The 19,659-nt window shown below is 34.8% G+C and overlaps 1 protein-coding gene across 2 annotated transcripts in view; it reads right to left on the bottom strand.

Moving 5' to 3' along the window:
- Positions 1-19,659, bottom strand: part of DMD (dystrophin) — a 1,192,402-nt gene that overhangs the window by 149,068 nt on the left and 1,023,675 nt on the right. For both annotated transcript variants that reach the window (XM_074159135.1, XM_074159144.1), the window contains exon 60: positions 18,733-18,879. In XM_074159135.1, coding sequence (XP_074015236.1) covers positions 18,733-18,879 — 147 coding nt within the window. The remainder of the gene's footprint in view (positions 1-18,732; positions 18,880-19,659) is intronic.

The raw sequence follows: 19,659 nt of genomic DNA, 5'->3' as shown, positions 1-19,659 counted from the left end.
TTGGTACTTGGTAGAAAAGCAAAGTTCTTTGACTTCAGCAGTGCTTCAAAGCTATAGAATAAGCTGCAGATTTGGTGCCTCTTTTGAATCCTGACCTTTCTGAAGTTCAACTGTATCTTAACATTGAAGCTTAACAAACGTTCAGACTTGGGCAACTCCCTTTGTGCTCAAGAACAGGTGGCATGGCTGAAATGTACCTGACCATGGGGGCCATTAAGTAAAACACTTCCAAAAGAGCTGAAAGATAAACTTTATTACAGTAATTAATAATGAGTGACTAAGAAATAACTTAGGCTAAACATTCTTGATATAATGGTATAAAAGAAATGTGGTCCCTCGGAATATTACTGTAGAAGACACTATTGTTATTACTATCTAAACATGTTCTATACTAATTAGGTAATACAAGATACTTGAATATGAACTCTTTGCTAGAGCAAATAACCTTTGAAACAAGCGCATTGATTTTAAGAAGGAGCACAATCGACATCACTTTCTGGATTCGTAATTTTATAGCTCTAACACTCTGCAGACATTACATCAGCTATCAGAGACACTAAAACTACAGCAACCGTCCTAGCAGCAGTACCGCCCATCTCATAAGTTGGGGGAATAGGTTGAGATCATAATGATGTTGTTCATTACTTCAGACTTTCCTTTGAACAAGTTATTTTGGTTCATTTAGAAGCAGTTCCTACCATTGAGAAAAATGGCTCGTGAGTTCATAAACTTAATATCCTACCCAATTTTTTGTTTTACATATTACACTATACCTTCATGGAAAATTACACTATTACTGCTTATTTCACTGAACAATTTAAGAATACATAGCAATCAGACTTCACTTCAAACAATGTGTTGTACCACAAATAAAACATTTCAATGACAGCAAATGAAAAAATTCTGAAAGACTATCCACCATTCTTCCCAAATCCATCATTTAGTCAAGTATTACCACAGGTTAATTAGATAAATCAGGTAATGTTCCCCAAATAACAAGTAGACCTGATATGTAGATCATCTTAGAAGTAAGTGTTCTTGTTGAAGTCTGCTAAATTAGTCTTTTGATGTTTGGAAAAAGATATAACTGAAAGTTTGAGTAATAGTTAAATTTCACTCCAACACTTCCAAGAAAGCTCATTTTTTTTTACTCACCTTAACAGCAATTACTTTATTTCACTTATATATTATGCATGTTAAATACTCGCCACTCTTGTATTTTTAGTGGCAAAGCTGAGCAGAAAATGTGGTTACATTTCCTGGGACATGAAATAAAAATCTTGGGAAAAAATTAAACAGAAAACAACTTTATTTTAAAAAAGCTGATTGTAGTTTCACTTAGATAATTCCAAAGGTCTTTACACTTTAAAATTTATAATAATTAAAAAAACACAACTGCTTAGTTGTTCTCTCCTAATAACAATTTCAGTTTTTACAAAATATTTAATTACAAAATTCTTGAAAAAGTAGTGTTGGTCATGATGGTAAACTTGCTTTTTCCTAAAACAAGGAACAGGAGAGAAGTAAAAATTCTATATATTCATATAGTTATATCTTCATATAGTTAGTGGAAAGGGTGAAGTTGTGGGACAGAGACAATACTATACATCCGTGTACTGAAAAACAAACCTGAGCCTTTCTAAATGACAGCCTATATTTTTATAAGTATATAGCTTAAAGAACATTTGGAATGGTATTAGTAATGGAAATCACAAGGAGGACTGGAACAATCAAGTGCAACTTCTCATAGTTTCTTTGTCAGCATGGAATAAATGAAGATAAATAGGTACCTCAAGGAAGGCAAGCTAATGGGGTTGTTTGCTCTGTCTCAGATTTATAACCTGACAGATATGACACTGGAAGGACTTGAAGTCCTTGTACGTTTTGTTCTATTTTGTTGTACAGATCCCAGCATTCTGTAGATAAAGTAACTGCAGACAAAAAGATGAAGGAACTCTAATGAATGATGCTCAGATGAAAAGAATCAATGAAAAATATCCAGCTGTGCTATAAAGGCTTCAAATTACCATTTATGCAACTAATGCATGGAATAGGTGTTGGGAACGAAAAGAAAATTATTATGAACAGTCTCTTTGGCAAAGTATCAATGAAAATCACTTTTCAATCATAAGGGAAATGTAGGGCAGTGGAAATAATTTCAATTAGAGGAAAACATATACTACTGGAAATTATGAGAGCTGTCACTGGAGGACTGTGATCATTGGCATAGGTTCATAAATGGAAGGTCTTGGAATGAACTGTAATTTATATATAACGTTTAGTATAACATATATTATATATTTCTACTTCAAGTAGATGCAGTCCAAATGTGAAAAGGAATGCTTAAGCTTCTCTCATGTTGTCAGGTCATGAGAGAAGGTGGATGCACAATATAGGGTTTAGTTTAAATAGCTGCACACCCTGCTCTAGTGATGGCTAGCGCTCTGGCCTCTCTTTGTCTCTCTGCATATCTCAAAGCAGAGTGGAGAACTGGAGAGAAGCTACATGCTGTACTGGAAATGTGTGTGCTCCTATGAAAGACTATGAAAGAATTCAAGTGTCTCAGGACCCTGGTCTCCTCAACGGACTTCCTCCTCTGCTTTATATACCTCTCACCACACAGAACCTTGCAGACTCAGAACTGAGCTTTCCCTGTGCATTGCAACTAACCTCAACACACCCGTGTCCTGGAAAGTCTTGTGAGTGGTAGTTTTGTAGTAGTACAAGCCAGCATCAATATGACATTGTAAAGGGAACAAAAGTTGATGTGGGATAAAAACAAGCCAACCCCAACATGTACGAGAAGAGAAAAGTACCTCTTCAATCATCATTTACAGGTTGAGTTTTCAGATGTCTAATCCTGGAAATCCAAATCCAAAATCCATAAACCAGAATAAATATTTAGGAGAAAAAAAACCCCTTTCTGCTACTTGAAAAAAGCTGGTAGAAATCTAGCAAAAGCTTAAATACAGGTTTGGGGTTTTTTAATTAGTATTATGATCTGTTATTTAAGATCCTCAAACAGGAAGAGTTTTAAATTGTAAGGAGTATCCCAATAAATTTTCAATTAAATAACCAAATTAATGTAGAGACATTTAATTAAAGTTGCACTAGTTTTTACAAGTGCAGTTAATTAAGCTGCTATCTAAAATTAAATCTCACCCAAAACCCTTTTACATTTCTGCAGCTCATCTGATACAGATAGAATTAAAATTCTAGAAGTTCACCTATGCATCTGAATATTGGGAAAAAAGAATCCCACAACCAAAACCAAAACCTGCTGGAGTAGGTTGAGAGGCTGCTGCTTTAATGGGATTTATACAATCCTCGGAGTGGGAGGACAGCACACACAAAAACCTCAGAAACAAATCTAGGGTTTCAAATCTGCACAGGCCAAGAACCTTTGAAGATTTTCTACAAGTGAAGGATAACGGATTGACATGACCAGGAACCAGGGAGATAAATCCTGCTCACTTTATATGTGCCTTCCGTTGAGCTCAACAGGACCAGCATAGGCAAAGCTGCACTTGTACTTACTCTCAGGAGCAGAGGTGGGCATCCTATCAAGGGGACAAATTGTTTTTTCATAACTGCAATCCCTCTGATCTTCTAGTGACTTAAATGATCCCTCTCCCTTTCTCAATCTTTTACTGACTGATTTCTTTCTTGGTCAGGCTCAGGCATTGGGCTGTTTCAGTGGTCAGTTAAATACAGATCTATTTCCCACATGAGAATGACCCAAGATCACCGCACTCATTTTACATAACAAGTAAACATTTAACATAAACATTTTAGGTATTGGCTGATCCAGTGAAAGACATGTCCAGATAGGTGGGAGGTCTGTTATTGCATTACCTAGGATCAGTCTTTGATCAGAGAGCAGTCTTTGAAGAGTTACTCTTTGTGAGGGGAAAAACAAGGAGTATTAACTGAAGTACAGTTCGAGATTAATATTTATTGCAAAAGACACTAATTTCTCTATTAAAACAGACATATGCTGTAGTAGAACAAATGATGACTAAAGCAATGGGGCACTCAGAACTGAAAATTGGAGCTGGTCATTTCAATAGCTTACTCTCAGTAGCAGCAACTGTAAGCACAGCAATATTGTACTCATATGCTATTGAGATTACCACTACATGGGCATATCTTCTCTTCCAGATCCCGCAGGAGTTCTGAGAGTATACTAAAAGTGAAATTGCCCTCTGAGGTTAAAGATACAAAACTGAAACACACAAAAATGTGTCAATATTTTCATGATAGATATTTATTTTCATCTCTGTCAGTAAAAGTATGCAGAAAATAAAAATCAACCAAATTTTTCCTAATACTGCATGCACAAAAGTCCTCTTCTGGGAAAAACATGGATGGGAGTCCCATGTCCAATGTAATGAAATTGAGGTTTCAGAACTGAAACCTGATTTTCTTAATGATCTAAACCCAAAACCTTATTCTGAAAAGCTTAATTTAAACAGGAAGATGATTCAAGATCTGGATATTACATTTCATTCTAACTTGTGGCTCAGGCATTTCTCTAGACAAATAAGCAAATCATGACCGACTCTCTTTAAAACACAAATTCACATAGGTTTACAGGCATATAGACTTCCACAGGGTTTAAACCTACCACCTGAAGTACAAGATAAAATTGACCTATTGTTTTATGTAAAGTAAGAAAAAGGAAAAGAAAAAACAACAAACCTCTAGAGTATGATAATAATATGATACAATTTAAAAGGACTGTGCTCTCCCTTTTGAAGACCCATCTCTTTTTGGAGGGAGAAAATTACTAACTTTTTTTCTTGTGTACAGAAAATGAATCCATTTCCCTTCTTGCATAGTAAAATTTGGAGAATGTACACATATAACAAAGGTAGTAAAAATCCATAGAAGCTTGAAGATTGATCAGCCAGTGATAATCCATCTTTCTGCAGGCACTTGAATCACCCTCTCTTACCTTGAGTTTGCAGTGAAACAGGACCCTGGCAAATTGCTATAATCTCCTTTAACCCTAATCACCATTTTAATCAAAAAAGGTGGGGCAGCCTGGAATTCATACAGGAAGGTTAGCACTGCTACTGTCATTCTATTTGCTAAATACACACAGTATGCAGCTAAAAGGTTGAAATGGTTCAAACTTTTATTATCTTCACAAGATTACATTCCGGCATTAATATTTGACAAGTAAAAGAAAAGAAAATTATGAGACTGTCTGCTTTGAAGGGCTTTAGAAGTCTGCCTAGAGCGTGGCTGTATCTTACACTAACTCTGATCTTCAGAGATGCCTTGGGAAAAGAAAATCTTGTGATTCATAAAACTGCCATGACTAAAAGCCTACCTAACCTGCACCTTATATTGCAGTTTTCCTCTCTCCACCCCTTTCTTTTCTTCTCAGATTATAAATTTTCTGGTTGTGTTCTCTGTTTCTTTAATGATTTTCTTCCTAATTTTTTTTTTTTTTTTTTTTAAGTAGCGGTATGATTGTAGGTGGTATAACACACGAGGAGAAGCTTATATGAAGAGGAAGAAAGGAAGCTTCAAGGAGAAAAAGAGCAATGAGAGAAACCAAGCATCAAGGAGACTGGAGGAAGGAGAAGATTAAAGGGAAAAGCAGCAGACAACTGTGATTTTCAGCTAGAAGGGATTCAGCAGCTGTCATTAAAAACCTGCATCTCTGCTTGAGACATATTGATCAGACTATTTCAATGTTTTCCATACAACTTACAGATCCCTATGTTCACTTCAAATTATAATAATGTTATAGTCCACTCAGGAAACAATACTTATCTCAAACGAATAACAAATATTTTTGTTTTTAAAGAGGGAAGACTGTTTTTCTCCCTCATTTTTTTTCCAGAAAGGGATGCTGAACTTTCAGTGTTCTGCTCACTGATGACATACAAGTATCAAAATAATTGTCATGCTAAAGGAAGTCAGAACAAGATGAGGTTTTTCTTTTTTTTTTTTTTTTTAAAAAAAAAAAGAGGACCATTTATACATACAACTTCTTAATACTGCAGACACCTCCTAGAATTAATATCCTAGCAGGGGTTGTAAAGACAATGGAGAAGACAGTATCTGTGTATTTACAAAGTACTGGACAGTTGTAAGCAATCCTGCTAAATAGTAGGTGAAGACCATGATTAGATTTTGGATAACTGTAAGAAGGTTTGTTTCTATGTTTTCTAAACCATTTTGCACACAATATTATTGTGTTGATATACAAAAGATATTTTCTAGAAGATATACTTCTTTCAATAAAGAATATTACTAAGACAGTCCTTATCTTCCACCTGAGTGTGTCTCAGGCCTAATTTTTAAATTATCTCACAGTTCCTAATTACACAGGTCCTTTTAAATACAATGTACTCTATAATATAAATGTTAGTGAGCAAAAAGGCATGATTCGTGGCTCCTACATACCTCTGTTCTTGTAACACCCTTTTTAGTGTTAACATTTCTTCTTACATATTAAATCCTGTTGTATCAATCTAAACTATAGAATTCCAGTAGATTTTGGGCAAAAGGGAGAAGGGCAAAAATGACGAGAACAGAGCATATTCATAGTGTCATTTGCTTTCAAACACAAAGCAAAACCCTTCCAAAGGTTTCTCATTTCACAGTGAAAAAAGAAAAAATATCCCTTAAATCTTGTCTTCCTCTCTAAGTGCTTGAATGACATTATTGTTCTGATGTGACTGTTGTAAGAATGAAAATCCCTCATCCTTAGTTTTTTTTTTTATAGCGTACTAAGCTCAACAAACCTTCGCAGAAAATAGAATACTCTTAATTATGAATAAATTAACTAAATTAGTAACATGAGATGGATATGCAATTAAGAGACTGTTAATTGAAACTGGAAACACAGCTGTATACAGCTTAGAGATGAATCACATCAGTAATGACGCAGATGTTTATAAAATGTGATTATGTTTAGCAGGAGCATAGTATTGAAACTCCCCAGCCTATTCTTATATTGTGTCACTGAAATGGTTTTTAAACCCATGAACACCAGGAATCAGGATCTCAGGGATGGCAAATTAGGCTCCCTGGATATGTGAATTAGTGTTGTCTGAATGTCAGCAATTTAATTCTCCAGCTTTCAAAGAATGTAGACATGGAGCCAAAACCAAACATCTGTTAGTTATGTGCTCATTCAGAAAAAAAAAAATAAAAAAATCTGGCAAGTTAGAGCCTGTCTGAATATGGGAAAGACAGTGAAATACAGTATCTCTAAGCAGTAACACTGCTGTGAATATACTGATCAAGTAAATAATATAACCAGTGAGCTCATGAAATCTACTTTGTGTGCAATTGTGAATACATCTTCTCTGGACTGCTCATCCAAAGAGCTAGGAGGATCAGGAACAAATGATATTTCCTATCTAAAAGTTTAAGAATTGATTAGCTTTCTAAAAACTGCAAATCAGTCTTTTAAGTCTTTCAGCTTTTACATCTTTCCTAGGATGTTCTTTGATAAACTGTACAATAAAGGGTTTTTCTTCTGGCACAAAAAAGCACAAATGTTGCTCTTGGGTCATACAAGGATATCTGAGCCATGCAAGCTCAACGGGGATAACAGTACGGTTGTGAGAGATGGCAGAGCAGACAAAGCCAATGGCCCATGATGGCTTAAGTTCTAACACACCCACCTAAAGTCTGCCTTGTACCTCTTAACTTCAGAGAGCAATGTTATCACTGAATACTAGAATGTTACAGAATAGCATTTAGGTGTTATATTAAAGAGTCTGTGATTTGTAGGTTCACAGGCTAACAGAAGCAGATTTTACAACATCCATCATTTCCTTAAATATAACCATACTTCCAATAAACATGCTGAATAAGATCATAGTTTGTGTCCAAAGCCTTTTCTACATACTGCAGTGCAGCTCCCATCACACATACACTATTAGTTGTGATTCAGGGGCCTTGGCCTGTATAACAATAAATACTTAGAAACACAAATTTACATGAAATAGAGCTTGTTTTTTCTGGCCCCCTTTTCTAGGGAATGGGACAGACCCTTAGACTATGTAAACTATCAGAACTGTAATAAAATTAAAAGGCTACTATGACTTCACACAATTTTATTCTAACTTAAATAAGTTTCATAACATTCCTTTCTGATTCAGAAATGGATACTTATCTAAAAATATGTAAATTCATGCACAAGGTGGTTAAAATAATTTGAAAAATTATGTAGAGTGTCATTGGCAAAGCTAATATAATCAGCACGACCTGGCACTGTTAAACATCACAGGCTTATCCCAGTAGCTGTGGGAATTACTGAGCACAGTCTAATGATGGGGGAGTACAGCACTGAGAGAGAAAAGTGGTGATCAAAAAATTGGATTTGTCTCTGTTTTTCAGAAACTTTATTTGCTGCAAGTTGACCTCCTATTCACTGGTGAAGAAAAAGGATTAGATCTTGACTATTTTAAGAGGGACCCTGCATGATTTCTGCAACAGACCATACTGGTTTGATAGTATTTCACATGTCATTCACAGCTGAATAAAGTTATGAAGTCTGTATGAGAAAAATGTAAACCCTTTCTCTTTAAAGGTAAACCTAGACACATTCGGGGATATATTGCAGACAGCTACGACAACTGATGTGCAAACCAAATTCAGTTATCTTAGCTCGTTGGCTGGCAAAAGTACAGACAAAGTCAATTCAGGATTTGAAATGTGATGTTTTGAGATAAGGAACTGGAATGCTGGGATATAAAAGAAACACAAAGCTATTTTGTGGAAGAAACATTCTTCTATTTCTTCCGAATACCAAAAAAAATCACTGCTCTGCTGAAAGTGTGCTGTGTTATCAGCTCTGTGTCAGATAAGTAGGACAGAACTCATTGTTTTTATAGATGAAAAAGAGTCATAAATGAGGGTATTGGGAGAAAAGCACTTGAGATCAATATAAGAAATCAGAGTGAAAAGATCCAGCACAATGAATATACTATCTATAAACATAGACTTAGGCTTATTTTTCTAGATTGAATAATGTTAATTAGTCTTGCCATTAATTTTGTTTCAAAACAAACTGAGCTATGGCAGAGAACCAACTTTGAACACCTAAGAAAATGGAAGAGAAAGACTAATTGAGTCTTAAATCTACACACTTGAGACTTCTGAAACAAAATGGTGTACCCTAAAGAATTCATTTCTGTAACATAAGATTTGGGTGCTGTTATGATTCTCCAAGTACAAAAGATATAATTATTAAGAATAAAAACTGAAATTGTAAGCTCTGGGTCAAGAACTGAAATTTAAACTATTTTTCTTCTGCAATTCTAAAGGCTATTGCAGTATCAGTGTTTTATAAAGTAACAGCAAGCACAAGGATCGAAGGTCTTAGATGAGTCACAGGGAGAAATGAGCATCTTGAAATAACTCCTTTTGCCTGAGTTATCCCAGGTGGATCCACATTAGGAAGCATTTTATAAAAAACATTTGCACACACAACACATATCAGGAACTGAGCCATTTTAATTATACAGTGCCCTCCTATACATTTAACATACCATTATGTGACTTGCAGACTGCCCAGAATTTTCTATAGAAGGACACAACATTCAGCTTTGCTCAGGGAGTGATGAAAACTACAATGGCAATTTTAGAGAGCACCTTGTGAAAATGTTATGAGAATGACATGCATACTCATCCACAGAGGCTAGTTTTGCAACTGTGTCCCAACTTAATGCTACTGACAATTTTAGTATTTTAAACACTATTGTTAACAGTACTTTCTAAAAAGGCCAAAATATCTCACTTATGTTGAAGTTTTCCTGAAGCAAAAAGATTAAGAAAATATAGTACACAGTACTGCATAGCCTAAAGACTGTAAAAGCTTTCTGTAACCTGAAAACAGACAGCCTGACAAAAAAATATCTGCACCGATATAATATGCAATTGATATGTCAGAAAGACACAAAATGACCCAACGAAGAAAAAAAATTAGCTAACATAAACATTTTGCACTGGAAATTTGCATATTATTTCTCTACCTTAGGCTTTTTATCCTTTCAAATGAAGTTTCTTCTAAAGAAATCACAGCATTTCAGAAGAGGGGATTAGTAAAAATAGGGAGAAAGAGGATTGTTTTTTGCCAGTTTTACATTCTCTCCCTCTGAAAACCTTCAACAATACTTTGGCACCAGGACATGGAATTTAAGAGGTTTTATAGTGCTTCCAAGGATATTCATTAAGGTTTCACTGAGTTACAAGCCTCTGAAAATCACATTAGAGAGAGCCTTTACAGGACAGCTCTTAAATTCTGTGAATGCTCTATCTGCAACAAACGTGTTCTACATTCAAAGCAAACTTTGTACATCTGTTTTAACCTCACTTCAAACCAAGCGGGGATGAATGGACAGATGATCTGTGTCAGCAGAGTATATCCCCTCCAGGGTATGGAGCAGAACCAGAAATTGCTAAGACTCATCATCTTTCTGGTGTCAGCAGATAGCTGACAATGTATCCTGCCCTACCCGACCCTACGCAATGCTGTCCTATTCTGTCGCATTTTAAAAATCTAACCCATGAATTATGAGCTCTGACAGTTGATAACATTTTGGCAAGGAAATGGACCCGTGATGTGGAAGTCAGGATTGGAGAATGACTTACAATTTCAAAATTCATTTTTGTTTTGTCCTTGTTTGCTTTCACTATTCTGACTGCTACTAACTTTGTGCACTTCCCAGCTTTTCATCCTCACATGTTCTTACTTTAAAAACCCCCTAATTTCATAATGAACAGCCTAAACATAGCTGATTAGAATCAGGTCACACACCTAAAAAGGTGTTGAAAAAAATCAAGCCATATTCTCTCAATTTGGACAAAAAAAAAAAAAAATCTGTCCAATTTTAGCATCCAAGATAAAATCTACCAGCTCCCATAGTCCACACAGCTTTGTAGGACTGAAACTCAGCACTATAATTCTCCAAATGTAACTATTACTTTCCTTGTCAAAGCGACTTTTACAGAAATAATTTCAATCAATGTTTTTAAGATGCTTAGGTATTATGGAGCATGAATATTAAAGAATATGAGTAATTCCACCTTCAGTACAGTTTCAATGGTGGTTAGTAAGTAAGTTTAAGAGTAGAAACTCAATGATTTAGCTAAAACTTCTTGACTAAAAACCAACAGAACTAGTGGATGTTGTTTTCCAGGGAATACATTTTCAACAGTATCATAACCTCAATTTTCCCTAGTAGCCTAAATATAGTCTGGTGTGACTCACATAGATGTGTGCTGCCAAACGTAATCTATAAATGTTGACAGGTGGAAGTAAATTGCACAAGTCTCATTTTATAAGGAAACAAGACTAACATATATCTACTAATATTCCTATTCTCTTCATATCATTTATCCATCAACCAGATAAATGTGAGGTTTTACAGAATATATTATATATGCAAAAATTGTACAAGAGTGCTACATTCAAGTTGCATGTCTAATATATTTTCTTGATTTGATTTTGCATTTCTTGCATTTGTTTTTCTTTGTACTTAGAAACAAGGTAATTCAGGTTTTTTATAATCCCATATACCCATACACATACATGAGAAAAAAAATACATCAAAAGCAATCTATATATGCATATTTAAATGATAATATAAAATAGAGTAAATTGCTGTTCTTCTGCATGATTCTTCAAAACAATCCTTCATGGAGGACAAAATCCCAAAGAAAAGAAATTCATAAAAGGAGAGCAAAACTCTAAAATGAATGCATCTTCTATAATGAAAAAATGGCTAACGCATTTACAGTTTCAACAAACTGAAATTCATCATGCAGAACATCATAACTTCAACATGGTTTCATTAGTTTTCCTGCTGGCATGGCTGTTGATGATAACCATGCCTGTTTATACTTACATACACACTTTCTTTCACTGACTGCCCTAAACATGCTAAACACAATGAAGATGTTCTCCTAATTTCGGAAGGAATCTTTCCAATTTTTGACACACACTTCATTAGAAGAATTGAATCCCAATCCAGATAGCTGGCCTTCCTCCACTGGCTTACAGAAATAAATAAATAGGATCTCTAAAGAATGACTGTAAAATGAATCTTTATGCATATTTTTGCAGACAAACATTGAGCAAAACTGAGACTAAAGCTAACAGAAATGAAGAAAAATACATGAGTATATGTCTTCTGAAGCCAACTGGCATAGCCAATTAAATAAATAAGAGACCATTAAAGAGCCATGACAACTGTGGTTTTGGCAGAAGTTCCAGTTCTCGTGGTATATACAAAACAAGATTTAACTAAAGAGTCTGATGGGAAAACTCAACTTCCAAAAAGGATCAAAATCTCCCTCTGCTGGGAAGATGAAATCTGCAACTACAAAACTAATTTCAAATTTCAAGGTTGAAAAGAACTACGATTTTACTAATGTCCTAATTAGTGTAATTATAGATGAGCTAGAATTTTGGCTCCATATATTTAGAAAAGTTATCTCCTGTTTTTGTCAGTCTCTTACAGATGACAAATCAAAATATAGTTTAAAAAAGTGGAAAGGCAAACAAATAGAAACAAATTAATTATTAAAATGAATTAAATGACACAATGGAAAGACAAAGTGCTAAGCTAATAGAAAGGTAATAATGCTCCAGTATTAAAATCTAACTGCCTTTTATATGACACAGTCTTATATACAGGACATTCTTTGTCTCATACAGACAAAGAAACATCTTTCTTGTACTGTTGCATCATCTATCAATCTATCCACTTTTAACATATCCCCAGGTTAGACTCACTGTTTAATCTGGAATAAGTAGTTTTTCTTGTAGTGTAGATATACAAAAAGCTAAGGTAGATTTTTTGTTTAATTATATGACTACAGCTTTCCTGTATGAAATTCCTATGCAGTAATGACTGGACAACTGAACTGTAAAGAACCAGAAGACATGCTTCTTTTTCTTTAGAAAAAATGATATCTTTAATCACACTCAAATCTTTAGACCTGAAGTAGGCTTCCTGAAACCATTACCATGCTATGTATGTAGAAATAAAAAAAGGACCTGAGAATCTGGTAAACATGTTTCAATTCAACTGTGAGAGACCTGAAAAAACATTTCTTTTACGTGTGCATTTTTGTTGATATTTCACTTTTTTCCTGAGAATTATTTTCTTGTAGAAGGCAGGGAGGAGACAAGGTTAAGTAAAATCCAAAAAAAAGCCCCAAATATAAAAGTTATTATAATAGGTTAGTGCTGATTTCAACTTACATTTTGATGCAACTTATTTGCCCTGGTGCACATCCCCTATCAAAAGCGGGGTGTGAACTGAGGACTGCTGCCCAGAATTCCCATGACTCCACTTTTGAGAGATTCACTATAACTGAATAAATATTTGAAAACACCTATTATTAATATTTGGTGGGACATTCACATATGGAATCCAGCAAGACTCTGATGCATAATCACAATTTTACATTGATTTCAGGAAAGAAGGAATTTTCCTTTTGACTTTTATATTCTCGATGTTAGTTCCTCTGCAAACACAGATGGTAAGATTCATTCATGTCTCTCACCCATGATTGGTTAATATTTGTGAAGCACCTGGTTTTTGAAATAATTCATTGCAGTGATGCTTATTACAATAGCGTGCATTACACAGCTCAGTAAAGAGCCTGTCCTCAGCAGAATACAAATACAACTATGATACAGCTGTAGATAACCGCCTGCAGTGGCATTAAAAACCTTCTGTTTCTTCAGCAGCTCCTGCAAGCAGAGAATGTTGTTTGAAGGAACAGAATAATATTGTGGCTAAAGGTGACCCTTTAACAAGAAGCACCACATCAGTCTGCAGATCCCCACATGCTGGAGATTCTTTGCTACCGGTACAAGACGAGCTGAGGAGTTAGGACTGATACTGAAATTAGGCCTAATGCTTCTTTACAGTCACACTTTATATGTAGTAATCATAGAATCATAGGATCACTGAGGCTGGAAAAGACCTTTAAGATCATCAAGTCCAACAGTAAATGTGTGTGTGTATATATGTATTTATGTAGGGTACGGGCTGTTTTAGCTCTAGCCATTTTATGTGTTTCCTCCATCTTGCTTAGTTTTACAAACTAGACAGGCTGGACCCACTGTTATGGGCAGAGACACCCATTCACAAATGACTGCAGTTCATTACAGCTTGCTAAACTAAATGCGCTGGACTACAAACTTCATGACAAAACTCTTAAAAGAGATATTTTTTGGATGAAAGACAGTTCTTATTATATTTTTCAGCTCATTAGAGGTACTATTCTAAATAAAAGTAGACACAATATGATTTAAACCAAAAAAAATCTTTTTTGATAACTGAAGGCTACGTTCCCTAAGGGATACTTAGAAATTCTTTTACATGTCAGGGGCTTTGCCTTTTGACTAGCATTACACCAAGCGGATCTCTGACCAAAGTGAAGTGGATATAACTCCCTGGTCTCCCTGGTTCCTCAAATGTTGAGTGGAAGTAAGCAAGAGTTTGCAAGACATATTTTCCCCCAGGATGATCTCATTACACATACTGTTTGAAGCACACAGGATCTGAACATGAGAGCTCCTTGTGAAATTCATAACAAATAGCTCCCTGGAGAGATTTCATCTCCTTTCATGTTTAAAAAAAATGGAAAAATAAACAGCATATTTTTCTCAAAATTATTCTGTTAAAGGCATGAAGCTAATTATTTTCATATTGCTTAAACTCCACAAATGATGATATAGTTTTCAGTGATTGAGATGAGTGCATTATCTTTCATTAATAAAATACACCTTCACACAACATTTCAAAACTAGAACTGGTTGGCTGTAACTGGTTGAGTCCTTTCCATACATTTTTCTTCTAGTAATACTCCAAATACTTTGGAGTATTGACCAAAACTGAACACAAAAAAAGTTAAATTACCATTCACTATTGCATTACTAATCCCACTGTACAAAAACTGCAAATACAATACTGCAAATGACTGAATACGGTTGGTCTTAATCTTATGTTTCTGAAATGAATATAATATTAAATCTCTGTAAGATTTGGCTTAAAATGATACATTTCCTCCTCTGATCTTATGAAAGTCCCAGTGTTAACAAAGCAACCAACAAGACATCATTTCATCCTCTACACAATGCCCTTCAACTTTCTTGTAACACTAGAACTCATTATTATTTCAGATCTGATAAACCATATGGCCTTATGTACTTTTCCCACACATAACCAAGAATGGGTATATTTCTGACAAGTGATACCATAAAAGCTTCCATTTTATGATTTTCCTTGAGTGATATTTTCTAGGAAATGGGATACATGGATAAGAAATATTTTCCCATTAGGAAGATGGAGGGGAGGGGGAGAGAGAGAGAAATCTAAACTTTGAGGGGAAAAAAATAACAAGTAAACTAAGAAGCATTATAGACGGAGAAAAAAAGGAAGAACAACAAAAAGAAGAAATCACAGAAATAAGGGAAGATGGGGAAAGGCAGAGAAAAGTAGGAACACCAAAATAAATACATTTTGAAAAAAGAAATTAATAGAAGCTAAAGAGAAAATATGGGTAGTATAAAAGAAAAACACATGAAAATACAAAGAAGGCTGAAATCAACAGAAAAAAATATGAAAGGACTAAAGTATTAAGGAGATATTTTATGTGACATTAGTACAAGAAAGGCAATTAGTCAAAAAAAAAAAAAAAGAATGAAAAAATCTTAGCAGTCAAACTGAAAAACTGAAACAAACAACAGCAACTTATCTTGGAAGTAGAATGGTTTTGCATGAAACAAAAATTATTTGTATTTTTGCTTTTCCTATTGCATTGCAAAAATTTCAGTTTTCTATAAATAGTATCACACCTAACTGGAGTGATGTTCTTCCATAATTAAGTCTAACCCTAACACAGAACAGTACGTAATACTCTAAAAAGTGCCACTCAGGCGTGAGTGTCAATGTCCAGCAGACTTCCTATGTAGAGCAGTTGGACTAGATGACCATTGTACATCCCTTCCAACTCAACTATTCTACTCTATTGTAATGAAAATGAGCTCTTCCTCTCAATATGTCCCAAACTCTGCTCACTTTTAAGTAGAAAACTTGTATTATGGGAACAGATATACTCTTCTTCCCAGCGGTCACATCTCGGTCTTTTGTACATGATACTTCTTCAAAGTTACTTATGTCTTTTCCCTTCAGGATGCATTTAAAAATCTACTGGAGTGTTTTCACCTTGCTCTCCATATCTTCCAGATGATATTTAGGTAAATATGAAAAAATACAGTAAACCATAATATTCCAATTAACTATTTGTTCTATCAGCTCTAACATCTCACTCTGACGTACTGTCTCGAAGCATCTATCTTCATAGAAAACAAAACGCTTGGTTTTCCAAATACTCTGGATTTGATAAATTGAGACAATAATTTACAATGAAAAGCAAATTGTTCACAATGCTTCTTGTACTCTGTGGAAAAAGAGCACATTATCTTTGAAATGTGTGTGAATATGTGTTTTGCCCTATATATTTTTAAATGGTCTCCAATGTCAAGTTGGTATTTGGTCTAACGCTTTCATGAATGATAATGACAAAACATTTATCTTGGTCTTTCTCTCAGATTTGTTTGACTTTTTCACATCATGGATGCTTTCACTCTGAAAAATCTTCCTGCTTTCTCTTCTTTCTTGCTGAAGTTATGAAGCATTTCAGCAAACCACTGGAACTTAATTAACTAGTTTGCTAGTGCAATAAGGTATTTTTCAATGAATCATACTAAATTTGTTAACTAAATTAGCCACTTTTTTTTTTTTTTTTTTTTTTTTAAATGAAAGAGAAGTGATTTCTCTCATATGCGGGATAAACATTTTGGAAATACTCATTTTCTCTTCCAGATTTCTGTTGATCTGCCTTAATAATATTACCTGAACTCTACCCTGATGGTATGGGAAAAAGTGGATATGAATGAATAAAGATCTAGGACTAATGATTTTTTATTTAAACAAGCACTCTCACTGCAAATTGCTGATTTAGAAAAAAAAATAAATTCCTGTTAATGCCTGCATGAACTGTGATAAATGAGATGACAAAGAGCTGTGAGACTTCTTTTGAAGAAGCAATATAGAAGCAATAACATCATATTGATTATAAGAATTGGCAGCACCATGATCTTTTATCTGTGTGTAGAACAAGAGGGAATTGGTTCATTTTTGCCTATTGTTAATGTTTGGATTTTACAATGAAGGCAAAACTCTAAACTCCATAATTCTACATTTTTGCATTATATTAAGTTAACTACAATGACACAATTTCAAAATGTGAAGCCATGATAGAATGAAAAATAAAATAGTAAGTAAAATTCAGTAATTAACAAAGTTAATTTAATTGCATTCACCTTCATTTAATCATAACATTATTCCCGTGCTGTGAGACCTACATCACCACATACCATTCCATGCATGCTTACATATACTCTCTCATGCACCCTGTTCCTAAAATTCTAAGGTAAGATCCAGTGCATTTTGGAAAAACTATATATTCGAAGTCTTTATCACAAGGTAACACAAAATAATCTAAAATTTAAGTGACATTTCTATGCAAAGAAAAAATCCAAAGAATTTGTAAATTTTTCAATATTTATAACTTATAGAATCATAAAACAGCCTAGGTTGTAGGGGACATTTAAGATATTGAGTCCAACCATTAACCTAACACTGCCAAAACCACCACTAAACCATGTCCCTAAGCACCACGTCTACCAATCTTTTAAATACCTCAAGAGATGCTGATTCAACCATTAGTCAATGTTTGCCTTAATTTCATAATACAGAATCATTGAATGGTTAGAGTTGGAAGGGACCTTAAAGATCATCGAGTTCCAACCCCCCTGCCACTGGCAGGGACACCTCCCGTTAGACCAGATTGCTCAAAGCCCCATCCAACCTGGTCTTGAACACTTCCAGGGATGGGGCATCCACAACTTCCTGGGGCAACCTGGTCCAGTGCCCCACCACCCTCACCGGGAAGAATTTCTTCCTAATATTTAATCTAAATTTACCCTCTTTCAGTTTGAGGCCATTATCCCTCGCCCAATCACTACATGCCCTTGTAAATATTTTTCCTGCGTTAGAGCTCAATTTATAAAATCCCTTTCTGAACAACTTTACTTGCAGCACCAACTCCTGCTAATTACCTGAGTGCATGTAATGCCTTGTAATTTTATAACTGATTCTACAGGTGTGACTTTAAAGGTTCCACTGCACAGAATCATTAATCTGCCTATGAGGAATTTATTTAAAACTGCTGCTTCCAAAAGTAGTAAAAGGAATGAAGCAGCAGAAGTAAACTGTCTTATGTGAATCTTCCATATACACTATAAAAATATCTGTAAAACATGGATAAGCCAGTTGAAAGAAATGATCACACGATATATTTGGCAGCAAAAACTGCTAAATATTAATATTGAAAGGTAAATAAACTATTAACTATTTTAAGTGTCTGAGAACTTTAACTGAAGGAAAAACTGGGTTACCTGATTTCTATTTGATAAAGTATTCAAAAAAATATGAAAATACAGTGTCAGCTTTAACTCCTGTTTTCTCATAGAGACACCATTATAGAGAACCTGCTTCCTCTTTCGTTCCTTAGTACAACTTTGGTGTTATTCCACAGGGAAAAAACAAGCACATAGAAATAAAAAATATTTTCTTAAACACAGCATGAAAAAAAAAGTAATAGGAAATGTACCTGTAGCACTTTCCACCTTGTGTTGAGGTCTTCCACACAGCTGAGACTGTACTGGGAGAGTTGAATATCAGAGGGAGTGAACCGGTCAGCGAGCTCATTGACCTGATGCACCTTTTCTTTAAGGGGTACAATTTCTGCTCGATAAACCTGTGTGAATTAAACATGAATAAAGATAAGCACTAACTTCAAAAACTATTGTCTCTGTTACCAGCTGATTAGTAATGTAAAAGTATTCCATGTCAAGGTGAAAGGAAGAAGTGTACTGGTCATGATACAGTTAACAGCCTTTTTATATAAGTTCATATGGACTTCAGGTTTCAAGGGTAAGGCCCAGCATTTCAGAAGGTGATATAAAGTTGGAGCCTTCCTAGCAATTTTTGGCCAGTTAAGCCAACTCTGTAACCAGCACACCCACCAGAATGTGTACTTGTTTAACACATGAAAACAGAGGAAGACTGCTGTAGAATGAATGAAAAACAGAAGCAATGATAAAACTATTACAGACCTCACTAAGGCCATGATCTTACCCCGAGTATCTTGTGTGTTACAAACAAAAGGTTAGTAATGGGAAGAAAAAAAAAAATTTTTTTTTCCTATGAATCCCAAACTGGCCTACATGATTCATATTTCATTAAAAAATAAAGAATGTATCCATAAGGTAGTTTTTAAAACTATGCATAAGAGCAGTCTAGCTACACATTTCAGTAATATATGTGAAAATCAGAAGCTGCTAGTTACAAGTTTCTTGATTTTGTAAGCAACAAGCTGATGATGATGCTTCCATTATGCATCTAAGTAAAATCAGATAAATTCAGGGCACCATGACTCTATCAAGGAGAGGAATCTCTGTGCAGATCTTCCATTGTTCCATATCTATCTTTTCTAAGGAGACGTTTGCTCTGACATGCTCTGGATGCTCTGACATGC

The sequence above is a fragment of the Numenius arquata genome, chromosome 1, assembly GCF_964106895.1.
Source record: "Numenius arquata chromosome 1, bNumArq3.hap1.1, whole genome shotgun sequence".
Lineage (NCBI taxonomy): Eukaryota > Metazoa > Chordata > Aves > Charadriiformes > Scolopacidae > Numenius > Numenius arquata.
The sequence above is the reverse complement of the archived record's forward strand: the minus strand, read 5'-3'. Positions and strand labels throughout refer to the sequence as shown.